Source organism: Drosophila yakuba, chromosome 3L (genome assembly GCF_016746365.2).
Source record: "Drosophila yakuba strain Tai18E2 chromosome 3L, Prin_Dyak_Tai18E2_2.1, whole genome shotgun sequence".
Taxonomy (NCBI): Eukaryota; Metazoa; Arthropoda; class Insecta; order Diptera; family Drosophilidae; genus Drosophila; species Drosophila yakuba.
The window spans coordinates 10,135,515-10,149,565 of NC_052529.2; the positions used below are offsets into that span (position 1 = coordinate 10,135,515).

Sequence of the window (14,051 nt, forward strand, 5' to 3'; positions counted from 1 at the left end):
CGCTTGTATGGGAATTCCCCTAGAAAATGTTGCGAATGTCTTCATCACCTTATCATACGGTAGTATGAAGATAATAACTTTTTTTATTGCTGTGGTAAAGCATTATGACTTAGGTGGAAAATAAGAAAGCAAGAAAACAAGTTGGACGCCAAATAATTTATAGTACATGATTAAAAAACATTGAGTATAGTTATCTCGATAAATACAGAGGCCTTTGACCTCCTGTAGTTTAATAGTAGATTTATTAATCCACAATTCCCTTGAACATTAAAAGCGGAAATTGACGAATTTGCTGAACTGCTCCTGGGCGCCAAGCAGGGTCATCCTTCTTGTCTCCGGCAGAGTAAGGACTCCGAGAATGAATCCCGCCAGGTACATGGCCCCCATGATGTAGAAGTAGTTGTATGCATATACTATATTAACGTCACACACACTTATGATGAGGAAGACAAATATTTCGGTAATGAAAGTGAAACCGATAAAGTGCTGCTTAACTCCCATGGGATATGCCTCTGCCAGGTATGCCGAGTTGGACGAGAAGGCCACTCCCGCAAAGAACTCGAAGATCATTATTAACACGCCCACTTGGCTCATATTCAAATACACATTGTACTGTGAGCCCACGGCGAAGGCCAAGCCGCAGCTTACGAGTAGGCCAAAAACTGCAGGTTTCTTTCGGCCCAAGGACTCCATGCTGAAGGATGGAATAAGGGTACCCAGCCAGCGCAATAAGCCGAATCCCAAGTACCAGGAGTTAGCCATTGCTAAGTTATTGGACATAATGATTGCAATTGAATAGGTGATGACCACAAAGCTAGAGATGCTCATCGCATTCAGGACTCGTAGGTAAGCCAGTCGAATGAAGGTGGGCAGGGCTTTGGAAATGCTTTCACCCATCGACATGTCCTTGTTGTAGGCCAAGTAACGTTTGTGCTCCGCCAGCAGCTCGTAAGTTTCCTCAGTTAGCACCGCAGGCTTCTGTAGCCGACGCAGTGCGTCAATGGCCGCCTGTTCGTCGTTGTTGGCCAGCATCAGGACCGGCGATTCGATGGTCATAAGTGAGCCCAAAATCAGGGCCAAAACGCCGTAGATTGTGCTCAGCACACCTTTCATATTCTCGGACGTAAATTCATTGTATGGTGTATACGAAGAATATGACCAACTCGAGACATAAATGATCTGAAGAAATATACCGCTACCGAAGCACAATTGCTCCAAGGAGGCACTGGTCAGGCCCCTCATATAGGGCACCGAGATCTCGCCGACCAGGGCCATAAATGGAGCAAATACCAGGCCATTGGCAATACCATCTAGGTAACAAGCAGCTGTGGTTCCAGCTCCATTATTGTGGGTGCAGGCAATTATCAAGCCACCGATGGCCACCAGGACTGAGGAAAATTGCTGCGCGGATAAGGAATTGATCAGTAAAAACGCACAGTTTTAAAAGGTTTTTTCGACTTACCAACACATATTTTTTGGCCACCTTGTTGGTCAGCGCCATCGTAACCAAAGCTCCAATAATGGCGCCTATGAACCAGGCAATGTAATTGTGCTTGGTGGAATGGTAAAAGATTGGGCCTCGGAAGCCAATTGCCCACGCTATGTTCATACCTCCTGAGATGAAGATGAGACCAGCTGAAAGTGGATCAAATTATAGATATATTTCTCTCAAGAGATTGTGATCTTAGATTCTAAGTCCCTTTAAAAAATGGCAAAAAATTACATTTTCTTTTTTTGAGGATAGGATATGTGGATAGGATATTTTGTTACGAATTTAATAAGGTATAGCATTCCACATTTGGACAACTACTTTTACTGCTATCGAAAAAAGATGGATTATTTTTTATCAAAAATTCGAAAAAATAATTTTTGTAAAAAATCTAATATTTTAATCGGCGTTTTCGCCATAACTTGGCTAAAAATGTCCACACAGCTAAAATAAAGACTGTTTTGTGCTGCTAATAAACATAGCTAACTATGTCCACCCCTACTTTTTCAAAATTCGAAAAAAAAATATTTGACAATTTTTTGCATTTTCGATAAGGGGTAAAATGGCAAAAAATTAGATTTTTAATGTATGTACATAGATCGATAGGAAATTTTATTACGAGTTCAACGAGGTATGGCATTCCACTTTTGGACAACTATTTTTACTGCTATCGAAAAAAGACGAATTATTTTATATTATATTAAAAAATCGAAAAAATAATTTTTGTAAAAAATCTGATATTGTAATCGGCGTTTTCGCCATAACTTGGCTAAAAATGGCCACACAGCTAAAATTAAGACTGTTTTGTGCTGCTAATAAACACAGCTAACTATGTATAACCATACTTTTTCGATTTTCCAAAAAAAAAATTTGACAATTTTTTGCATTTTCGATAAGGGGTACCATCATCAAAATTTGCGAAAAATGGCAAAAAATTAGCATTTCAATGTATGTACATGGATCGATAGGGAATTTTGTTACGAATTCAACGAAGTATGGCATTCCACATTTGGACAACTATTTTTACTGCTATCGAAAAAATAACGGATTGTTTTTATCAAAAAATCGAAAAAAATATTTTTTGTAAAAAAAAGGATATTTTCAATTGTCGTTTTTGTCATAACTTGGGGCTACCATTATTAAAATTGGCGAAAAATTGCATTTTCATTTTTTTAACAATTTTTTTAACCTCACAAAGAAATTTTGTTACGAATTCTTTGTTATAAACTATTTAACGAATCTAGTGTACCGCACTAGTAAAAAAATTAAATTCGAATGCTTGACTACTAGCAGTTACGTCATCGTTTATAATCAACTTGGTTTATAATCTACGAAAAGATTCGTACTCTCGACAGTCTAGATAAGATTAACACCATGGTCAACTCATCCGAAGGTGACTAATTTGATCGATCCAATGAACTGAACTCACCTGAGCCCACAGCATTGGATTGTGGCTTGTTCTTTTGGTTGCGCTGACAGCATCCTGTTGGTGGTTCCACTCGGGTGGGTGGATCCCTCGGTGGCATTGGCGGTGGTGGTGGGGCACCACCTGGGTATGTCTCTGCAGGGGTGATGTGTTGCGGATGTCCTGGCTGAGGATATCCTGGCTGAGGATATTCTGGCTGAGGATATCCTGGCTGAGGATATCCTGGCTGAGAATATCCTGGCTGTGCTGGCGGAGGATAGAAGCCCGTTGGCGGTGGGGCAAACTTATCGTTCTGCATTTCCGATCGCGTTATATATATATTTTACACTCTTACGAAGACAACCTACTCCGTTTGAGGTCGATTTGAAACTGGCTAATACGGGGGCTGGCCAAATGATATTTATGCGCAATGCTATCGAGCCTTGCCCAACTGATAATCAAGTGCGGATTCAACGCCTAATCACTAGGGGGCGGCATCAATTTCAGTAAATGGTTGAAAATATTGTACACGCGAGTCAGATAAGGACGTTTATCGCAATGTTTGTGAATAATACTTTATGGTGTACATTTGCGCTATATATACAACCCTCTTCAGATCACAACGTTTTTGATTTGAACGCCAATTGTGTGGGCCATTCAACGCAATAGGAGTGCCGGAGAAATGTTATTCCCCGATTATTTTTTCTCTTTTGTATGACTGATCATCCGCGCTTAAGTCCATCATGATTCATACTTATCTTGGTACTCGCCATATATTTATAAAAAAGAGATAAATGATTAGATAGCTCAGATACGATTTTTAAAGCATAATTTAGTTCATTTTTATTGATTAGTTTTGGGTTATACAGTTTCACGTTATTACTTATTTCCACCTGATTTTTACATTTATGGCATTTATTACTTATGTATTTGCTGATAATGATTGCTTCTCGGAATACTGTATGTTATGTTTATTGGTACTTTTACTACAGTACTAAAAATATTTTATCAAAAACAGTGCAGCATATCATATTCTACAGCATTTTAAATATTCTACTTACTACCACCCCTTTTCATTCCTACAATACACAAACTACATTCTTAATTGTGGTTTTATATACACATTTATTTCTCCTTTCCCATCTATATCTAAAAATCCTTGTTGAACCACTTGGAAAACTTGAGCTGTGCCTCCGCCAAAGTAACTAGTCTAGTTTCCGGCAGGCAGAAGATCCCGAGAAGAAATAACACCATGGAAAGAGCTCCCAGGCAGTGAAAGTAGGCCGTAATTCCTGCGATCGATAGTAAAAAACTGCAGAGGAGCAGTCGTGCGACTTGTTCTATTACATATACCACAGCCACCATATGTGGTTTTAGTCGCAGAGGAAAGCCTTCAGTGAGGTAAGCCGCCGAGGCACATTGTCCCAGTCCCGCGAAGAACTGCAGACTGAAGAGCATCACCAAGGCGGTGATCATGTGAGGAGTGCGTCCAAATAAGTTGGCATATGCAATGGCAAAGGCGCCGGTGGAAAAGATGCCGAAGAGAGTGGGCTTTTTCCGGCCAGTGGTGTCCATCAGCAGCACCGCAAAGAAGCATCCGCACCAACGGAGCAGCCCGAAGACCACAAAGGGCCATGCATACAGAGAGCTCACCAACTGATTGCCGGTTTCGTAGAGAGCACAGCAGATGATGGAGTTCAGGCACAGGACACCCAGCAATCGAAGGACCAGAAGCTTAAGCACCGAAGGATACCCTTTCTGCAGAGTCGTGCCCAAACACATTTCCCTGTTGGCGGCCACATACAGTTTGTGCTCATCCAATCTCAGTAGCATTTCACTGGTCACCATATACGGTCTTTGCAGATGCCTCAGGGCAACCAACGCCCTTTGCTCACTGGATCGCATCAGGAGATGGACGGGTGACTCCACGCAGAGGGTTAGGGCCAGAGCTAGGGCTATGACACCGTAGATTATGGAGAGCACTCCATGCACCTGATCCGCCACAATGGCCACGTTCCAGTCCACCTGCCACACGGCCGTGTAGATCAACTGCATCAGGATGCCAGTGCTGGAGCTGAGCTGCTCCACCGTGGAGGCCAACAGTCCACGGATCTCGTTCACCGATATCTCGCCCACAGTACTCAGCGCGGGAACAAATGCCAGTCCATTGGCCAATCCATCCAGATACCTGGCGGCTATGATGGCACCTGGATACTCTGGCCAAGCCAGAAATAGTGTTCCGGATGCAATGACCAAGATGGAGGCACAAATCTGCAATGGCAATGGTGTTCATATATATATACTTGAAATTATAATTACATCACTATTTCTTAGGTACGCTAAATCTCATAAGAGTAAAGTACAAATGAATTTATTTTTAGTTTTAAATAATATTTTATGAACATTGTTGCCAGAACTGTGAAGTGTTTCAAAACAACCTCAAAGGCTTAACAAGTGATTATTAAGATGTTCTTTTGAAATATGTTTATCTGTGGAGCTAATATATTTTCCGTATTATATTACCTTTAACTTCTACTCCGATCTACTCACATAAATGGGCTGCAGAGGCAGTCGGTGAGTGTAAAATGCCGCAAAAAGAGCTCCGAGCACGGCAGTTGCATACCAGGCGATTTGCATGTGCACGGTCTGCAGGAGTTGATCCCGATGGGCGGAGTGGACGGCGAATCCGGCGCCCCATGCCAAACTCATGCCGCCAGAGATTAGGATGAAGGACGCAGAACCGAGGGCGGTCCACTGGGTGTGGTTCTTGTGGCCCAGACGAAGAAAGGTGGCCTTTTCCGTGGTGTTGGTGGTGGTGGTGGTGGTAAGTGAGTCCACGGGCGGCGGCTCGCACTTCTTGGGTGACATTTCCGATTCATTTACGCGGCATCGGAACTATCCACTTCTATTTATAAGGCTTCGAGATGGAATGGTTTATCAGCTTATCTCACCGCACATCCATAACCATAACTGTGGTTATGACCCTGGCCATAAAGTCATCGACAGTAGCACCAGCCATCAATCCAAACAGCAAAAATCAATATGCTCCTCCACGCAGCGGAGTGAAGAGTTTTAATTAACCAAATTTCGGGTGAAATAAATCATCGACGGGGTGTGTAAGCGATAGCTAATCAAAGTTTGCTTATAGTAGTAAATAATTGAGCATTAGTTTACACATACATTTTTGCAGAATACATAGAAGGCATATAGCTGAATTTAATTGGGTGTTATGGCAGAGATGAAGGAAACTTGTTGGGTTTCATTACTAAAACGCTGAGGTTTCCAATCGTTACGTAAATAATTAATAAATATTTTGGACAGAGATCAAATTTTACGCGGTAGCCTCAATTTCAAAGGTAAAATTCAGTGAGGGAACAAGCTTAGTTTTATATTATTTATTTTCAATTAATTTAGGTATTTCCGTGTTTATTGGTTATTCAACGTACTATACATTAAAGTTCTCAGTTAAATTTCTTGGCTGCCCCAGTGAATATTACCAGCATATATCACATCTGATGCAGAAATTTGCGTCAATTTTCGCCAACAGTTTCGTGGCTAAGCGAAAATTTCTGCCGACTGGCAAGAAAATGGTGGAAAACCCAGTGGCAGTCCCCAGTTTTCAGTACGTCTGCCACTGCATTGCGGCAGGCATATTAACTCCGGCTGGCAGATTAAACACGACCACGACCATTGGCAATATCATTGCATTTGCCGCCTGGTTTATGGGCTGCATTACTGTTTGCGACTGCCGGAGCACCGGACTCGTGCGTAGGCCCAAAAAAGCCGGCAACAAAAATACTCAGACGCCATTACACACACACACACATAAAGAAACACAAACACTCGGCCACGTCTACATAAAGAAAGGTGGAAAATGGCGCAGAAACTTTTATCGCAGACGCTTTTCCCGGCATTTGTGCCTGCGATTCCAGCGATTTCCTGGCCAAGAAGGGATAGTTTTCGAACAGAACTTGCCAGCAAGTTTGCGATAGTGTTTGACTATGTGCGCACACCTTTGGCTGGCGTTAAAATAAATTTAATTTTATCGCTACATAAATACCGACTGGCAAAGGGGGCAGGGAGTCCTTCGAGATCCGTTGGAGTTCCTGGGAGTTTGTAGGAGCTGCCAAGTGACACATCCGGCCATGAATAAATCCATGGGGCATACTTTGAAGTCTCGTTACCATCGACTGGAGTTTTCACCCACATTTTAATTAGAGCAAGCCCCCATCCGTCGATCATTTGAATGGAGCAACATTTTTATGACCACTCGGGCGAAAATATAAATAAATGTTATATTGATCTGTTGCCATTTTATGACCCTACACAAAATGGGCAATTTTCCATTTTTTTTCCCGCCCGCCTCTTCAAAGATTTACGAGCTCTGTGCCAAAAGAGGAAATGGAAACGAAAATTGTATAACATAAACTTGGCTAGAAACAAAAGCCAAGTGGGTTCGCATCGTGCAGAAAATGCTCTCTTTTGCCACAGAATATAAAAATAAGAGAGAAAGCCAAAGCAGTCTGCTTGTGTGGCAAGGAAATTTGCGGCGGCTGTTGTTCGTCATATTGCGCATACGCCGCGTGTGCATACGTAATTTAAAATGCATATTATTACAGTCTTATGAGGCGGTGACTCCGGTGACTGCCGTGCCTCTGGTGCCTCCGGTGACTGCAAAGGATACACACATGAGCCGGCCCAAGACAAAGCCCCATTCAATTAGGGGGAAAGTGAAGGACGCGAAAGGAAAAGTGGCGCCAAGGACAAGGCCTCACCTGCTGACTTAAGGGGCTGCTTCAAGTTTTAGCCAACTTTTCAGTAAATATTTCCCCCAGAAACTTTCGACTTTGGCCCATCGATGTTCGATGTTCGAGGTTCGTGTCCATTGAATCGCATAGCCTCTGAGGCCCTCAGCCTGCCATAAACAATAAATCGCAAGTTAATGTAGTGAAATAATAGAGTTTTTCTTACTGCATGTTTACCCAACTTGTAGTGCTTTGCTTTACTTGAAGATTTACTGACGACGGCCTCTCTCGGAAATTATGCTTATGCAAATTTCAATAAAATGTCAAGGAAGCCGGGCGACACAAATTAATTTATCTGTGCGTGCGAGGATGAGTCACAAATCCTGATTAACTTCTGGCCCCAAATAAAGAAGACAACAAATGTGCACTTTACCCGAAGCCAGAAAGACAAAACAATTGCTGCGGCACACACAGCTCTTTTATTAATATATGGTGTATATCCCGCCGACGAGTCCTTGTGTCGGTTAATGCAAGCTAATAAATTCCAGCGACATTCGTACCTTTTGTTTGGGGCGGGGGGCGTGGCATACTTTCATTGTTAACACAAGGCGGAGGCGTCACAAATTCCCAGCTTTTTTTTTCCGCCTTTGTCCTCTCCAGCGGAACGTCGACGAGTCCAACGTCACGAGTCTGGCAAAGATGCCTGAAAAATGGCCACAATTCATTCGCAACAGCAGCTGTAGCTGGAGCTGGGAACACCGAAAAATGTAGCTGGAGTAGCGGAAAAATCCCTCGAAAAGCTGCAACTTCTTGCGGCAGGACCTCGGAAATTTAGTTGTTGGATCGGTCCGTTCAAGCAAGTGATTTGTTTTGCTTCGTTTGGCAACAAATCAGAAGATAAACGACATCGATTGCGGCCAACGACATGGTTGCCGGGCCCAAAAAGGATACGCCTGCTGCAAATTATGAGTCCTGCCCGATGTTATATACACTCGTATATTAATGAAAAGCCCTCGCTATAGCTGTATGTAAGTACGAACTTAAACGAAACATTGTTTGCAATTAAAATTGCATTTTGTGTGCAGAGAGTGCCAAACAATTTTTGGTAATTTATTTTTTGGCTAGCACTTCTTTTTGTTGCACCTGTCCGGTTGGCAATCGCATATTTTATGTGTCCCCTGCCGGGGGGCATTTCATTTGCTGCATTGCACAACTAACCGAATGGAACGTTATAGTTTTCGCAAAATAATTGAAAACAATTTGGATTTTAATTATTCACAGCACTCGACTGCGAGTGAATAGTGAATGAATATTTATGCGACGTGTATGCGGCACTGTTAGGGGTCAATAAACTTTGCTTAAGTCCTGAACTTGATTCGTTTCAACCAGCTCCCAAGAGATTTGCCATAATTAAAGCGCGCTGAACAGCCCAGCCAACTCATCTGCATGAGCAATAACAAAAGCCGTTGGCCATAAAGGTTGATAAACTTAATGCGAGATACAAAATGTAAATGAGTTTGGACGCCTTTTTTGATAGCTGAGACGGCATTTTACGCGCTCATATGGCTAATCTAATTAAATGTTGTATTTTCACTGGCATACAAGACACTTACAATGTTAATTTAGCGGGGCGTATCTTAGTTGCCGCGATGGCTTACACTTTTAACGAGCCACTCAAACTCAAAGTTGGCGTATCCTGGGATAATAACTTTTATCACACCTGCCATAAAGCTGGCCCACACTAATGGCCATGGCCCACAGCAGTGGCAGGGGCCATAAATCAATCATAATTGTCCTTGTTAACTGCAATCATGAATATTTCCTCCTCGGCGTGTGCATAGAGCAAATGACAGTCATGCCATATACATAACGCCACACACACACGCATAGTAACCCACACACACACGCATAACGTAACATAACCATTCCCTGCGAATATCCTTCGACAGGAATTCCATACGCTTGTGGATTTTGGGCCTAATTGCTGCTGCTGCTGCTGCTTCTGCTGCCATAGCTTCGAATTTTGGCAATGGACCCCTGAATTAGGCCCGCTGAAAGATTGCATCAAATGAGGTTTAATTAATTTTCGAACCCACACCCGGAAACATCGTTTGACAGCAGAACGGAAGGAGGGCAGCAGAGAGCAGAGGGGCCATTGTGTTCGACCACGCCCCTTGTTTGCTTTAGTTAATTGATTTTCTTTCAGTGCGTTCCATTTGCATAACAATCCCAGCCCGGCGCTGCCCTTTCCGAATCAAAAGTGGAATGTGGAAAGTGGAAAAGCGAGCGGCGAAAAGTGAAAGCGGCCAAAAGCCACCAAAAACAGTCGTTGGTCAACAGTTGCGGGCTTTTTCGTTTTTGTTTGAAGTCGGACGGCAACTAAAACTGAAATTAGACCCCGTCCAAATTGCCATTGGCACACTTAAATACGGGTTCAGTTTAATTTGCTTTTTCCCTTTTTATTTTCCATGCCTTTCCACGGAAAGCCAATAAAAATGTCCCTAATAGTTGGCAGCTAAAGTTGAAGGAATGGGGTGATAGCTTAAACGCTCTCTAAGTGGTTAAATTATAGAATTACCGATTTAATTAGTCTTGACTGTTAGAACGAGAAGTCATTTGAAGACACAATATTTTTACCTACATATGAAACTTTAATGCGGTAAATTAATTACTTTATACATATAAAATTAGCTGGGGCTTTACATGTCCTGGAATTTTGATTGCTGCCATAAATAGTTTGCTAATTAATTTCAAATTAATGTGGATTTTCTGTATAGTTAGTGCACTAAATAGTTAGGGTTCTTAATACACCTACAGCTACTAAGAAACAAAGTTGCAGAAAGGTAAATATGGCATCTTGTAGCAACAAGATAATTTCTTAAAACTTTAAAAGTTCTCTTCAACTTTCCTGCGTAAAAGAATGGGTTAATCAGTCCGCTGTGCATGACATTTGAGACACGCCTACGCATCCTTCAGCCTTCCGCCTTCAGCAGGGATGTGCGTCCAAAAAGGACTCGTGCACGTACGCAAGGACACGATTTGCAGCTCATTAGCAGCCACAGAGTCGACACATGTCCGAACTGCTAAGCGGGCTCTAAATCACTGACACGGCGCTGGGTCTTCGATTCCGTTGCCCGGCTCAATTAGTCAACAATTACCAGCGACATTCCAAACCGGCCAGGACATCAACCAGTCGGGCTGAGTTAAGGAAGACAGCCCCGTTTCCAGGACACGGCGCACCAAATGCCAGAAGGAATGGCTGCCTGTCTCGGGTCATCTCCACCGGTGGCTAATGGCTAATGGCTTATGAGTAGTCACGTGCCCGGGATGCCAACGTACTCATTGCCCGTCGGGTAGCTCATTTCACTCGCAGTCTTTAGCCATGTGAGTGAGTCACGCCAACTTTTCAGCGCATATTTGAATAATTATACAACAATTACGGGGGCTTCAAAACGCCTGCGTTCACGTACAAAAAATAACAATGAAATACACTTAGGAAAATATAATAAATATTTCCAAAATTGTTTTGTTATAACCAAACTGGATTTTATATTTAATTACAGCATGATAATACATTTAATCAACTTTAATTTCTTAGAAGAACGTTTTACATTTTAACAATTTATTATATATAAAGAGTTAGTATACAAAAGTATTATGCATATTTTAGAAAACCTAGATGAATGAGTGAAGTTGAAACTGCGCCAGTGTACCGCTTAGTGGTTCCAGGACCTGTTCCCGGACCACATCCTGCCACATCCTGGCACATCCTGCCAGACGTCGGCCGCAGCTTTTGCCAGTCTTATTTCCGTGTTAATAAAGTCAAGTGACTGCGCTTAATCAACACATGGTGAGTGGCATGGGTTCCTGCAAAAAAGGATGCACTCGACCTCCTGCCACTTGCCAAAATGCACACCTACGCAGGGCAATTTTTTCTCAAGAAAAATTAATTAAATAAGCTCGTAAACTTTTGGGCGCAGCGAATAGAGAAAAGGGGATTTTTGTGCATTTCCAAACACAAATTTTTCTGTTTCATTTTGTTGGGGATCTTTTGGCGTTTCGGCATTTTGGCGTTTGGCTTGTTTTGTTTGAGTTTTTTATACCCGTCAAAAGCCGAAAAAACGCGTCGGACTGAAAAGCCAAACTCATTGCCATTAAAAACGCATTATCCTTTGTGCCTTTTTATGACTTTTCATTTGGAGAGCTGGTGGAGAGGTCCCCGGCTGCTGGTTGCGTGTTTATTTGCTGTCGAGCCGTAAAAGGAACTCAATATGATAATGCATACATCCAGCTGGCTGAGATATTACTCCAAGGACCATATACTTGTACATTCGGATAAATCTAATGAAGAGCAATCGCATAACTCATGGGGCGCAAATGCTGCGAAAGACAACATTTAAAAGCCGCTTGCCAAGAAACAGAAGGCAATTCGCCTAAGCAAAAGGAGCAATATTTACACACCCAAGATGAAATCTAAAAAAATGAAGAAAAGAAGGTTATTGTTGTATTTCAACTGGGATTTGCCAATTCAGGCGCCTCTCTTGCGATTGTCTGCCAAAAAAAAGGCTTACATTGGGATTTTTATTTGATTGCTCAAATGAAAGCGGAAAGCCAAATGGAAAATTGCTTTGAATTCGAGAGGAATGTTTGCCCTCGGGGCGCCAAGCAGCGGGCATAACTGGAGTATAATCATTTACATTGCTGCCCAAAATGGATTGCCATCGAGAATTGAATTATCCGCCGGGAAGGGGGAAGCACTCAAGGGTGTCGTCGATAGCGCGGTGGGAATTATGCGATTTTACGAGTAGTTCCCCGATAACAGTTGACTGATTAATGCAGTCGAGTGCACGTGCTGGAGTTGCATTAAATCGACCACCGGCTATCTGTCGGCTGTGAATCAGAGAAATATATATGGTGCACTGTAAATTAAATACTAAAAAAGAGTCCGAAACTCGGTAATGCTTTGTGTTCAATAAGGTTTAACTAAAACTCATATTTGCGTTTGAAAATTTATTTCATCTGCTTAGGAACCGAAAAACTAAAACTCATATTTACGCTTGAAAATCGACTCCCTTTTCAAAGGGCGTAAATAATCCCAGCCCTTTTGACTTTTGCCGTCATCTGGCCAAAAGGGTGCCCCAAAAATATTCAGGATGGGCGGTTTCGGGACCCTTTTTAGATTACTGTTCGTTGCCATTGTAGTTTGTGTATTTATGCCAAAGATTCTGGGTGTTTCGGGGTCGTGGCACGTGCATTGAAGCCAGAAAATTAAAAACAGCATAAGTAATGGCACTGGCGAGGGCCCCTGAGAAATGGGGGGAAAATGAAAATTAATCGACAACGCATATGAATTTATAATAATAAAAGTAAAAAACACTGGCGAGCGAGCAAGCGAGCATTTTCTGCAGCTGACTATCAAATAAATTCCCCACAAAAAAAAGAAGCAGCAAAGAGGGCCAAGACGCCGTTTCCATTCATAATTCACAAGCATAAATTGTGCGAGGAACAGGTGGCGGGACAAGGGTTAAGGGTTAAGCGTGAAGGGTTAAGGGCTAGGGGTAAGGGGTATGCTGGCTTAGGTGGCTTGTTTTTGGCAGACGGGTGCTAACGTGCCACGTAAATTCTGGCTAACGATGCACTTTGCCCTGGCAATTCCACCTGTGCTGCCACAATCAAGTGCAATTCATTTTGGCCACGTCAGCGGGATCTGCACTGGCCACGCAGGCTCATGGAGTCCTTTCAACTTAAAGCCTCAAGGACATTGGGCTCTCGAACTATGCAGCTTTCTTTCATCTTCCATCTCTCGTGCGATGTTTTGGGTTATTTTTCAATGATGTTTTGCTGCTGCTGGACAGCACCTAAGTAAATAATTTATTTTATAAATTCCCAAGTAGGATTAACACGGCAATATGCAGATTCGCTCAGCTCAACCCGAAAAAAAGGGTCAAGGGAATTTTGGGTCCTGTAAATGGGTCTCGTCCTTGGGTCAGTTTGTCTGCAGGATTAACAGTTTTTCCGTGCTAAGCCTACGTATATTTATATAGTTCAAATGGCTGCAACTTTTTGTGCGACGGCTTGCTGTTGTTGCCGCCTCCTGTCAACTCAACGGGAAATTAAATTGAGTCTGTTTCCTTATAAATGGAAAAACATTTTCGGACACTTGCCAAGACATTAGTCCAAACATGGGCAAAGTTCACACAAACACACACCCACACACCCACACACAATCGCACATTTGCACATGCAAATTTGTTTTGTCTGTTGACAATTATTGAGCAGATGACAAATGTTGCCCGAGGCATAGGAACAAATTTTTGAGACTTTCGTGCGATATAGGGAATGTTTGGGAGTGATGGATTGACTTGCCAACTTGGGACTGGAACTTGGGTCAATTGGTACAGTTTATATGAGC

At 42.6% G+C, this 14,051-nt stretch overlaps 2 protein-coding genes across 2 annotated transcripts; both read right to left on the reverse strand.

Annotated features, from left to right (window-relative positions):
- Nucleotides 1-141: 141 nt before the first annotated feature.
- Nucleotides 142-3,283, reverse strand: LOC6533570 (solute carrier family 22 member 16). The gene is made up of 3 exons (XM_002094244.4): nt 2,919-3,283; nt 1,463-1,635; nt 142-1,401 (listed from the first exon to the last, which is right to left on the reverse strand). The coding sequence occupies exons 1-3, from the start codon at nt 3,211-3,213 to the stop codon at nt 268-270; spliced, it is 1,602 nt and encodes a 533-aa protein (XP_002094280.2). The 5' UTR covers nt 3,214-3,283; the 3' UTR covers nt 142-267.
- Nucleotides 3,284-3,778: 495 nt separating this feature from the next.
- On the reverse strand, nt 3,779-6,244 carry LOC26535015. The gene is made up of 2 exons (XM_015194666.3): nt 5,445-6,244; nt 3,779-5,165 (listed from the first exon to the last, which is right to left on the reverse strand). The coding sequence occupies exons 1-2, from the start codon at nt 5,760-5,762 to the stop codon at nt 4,044-4,046; spliced, it is 1,440 nt and encodes a 479-aa protein (XP_015050152.1). The 5' UTR covers nt 5,763-6,244; the 3' UTR covers nt 3,779-4,043.
- Nucleotides 6,245-14,051: the final 7,807 nt, after the last annotated feature.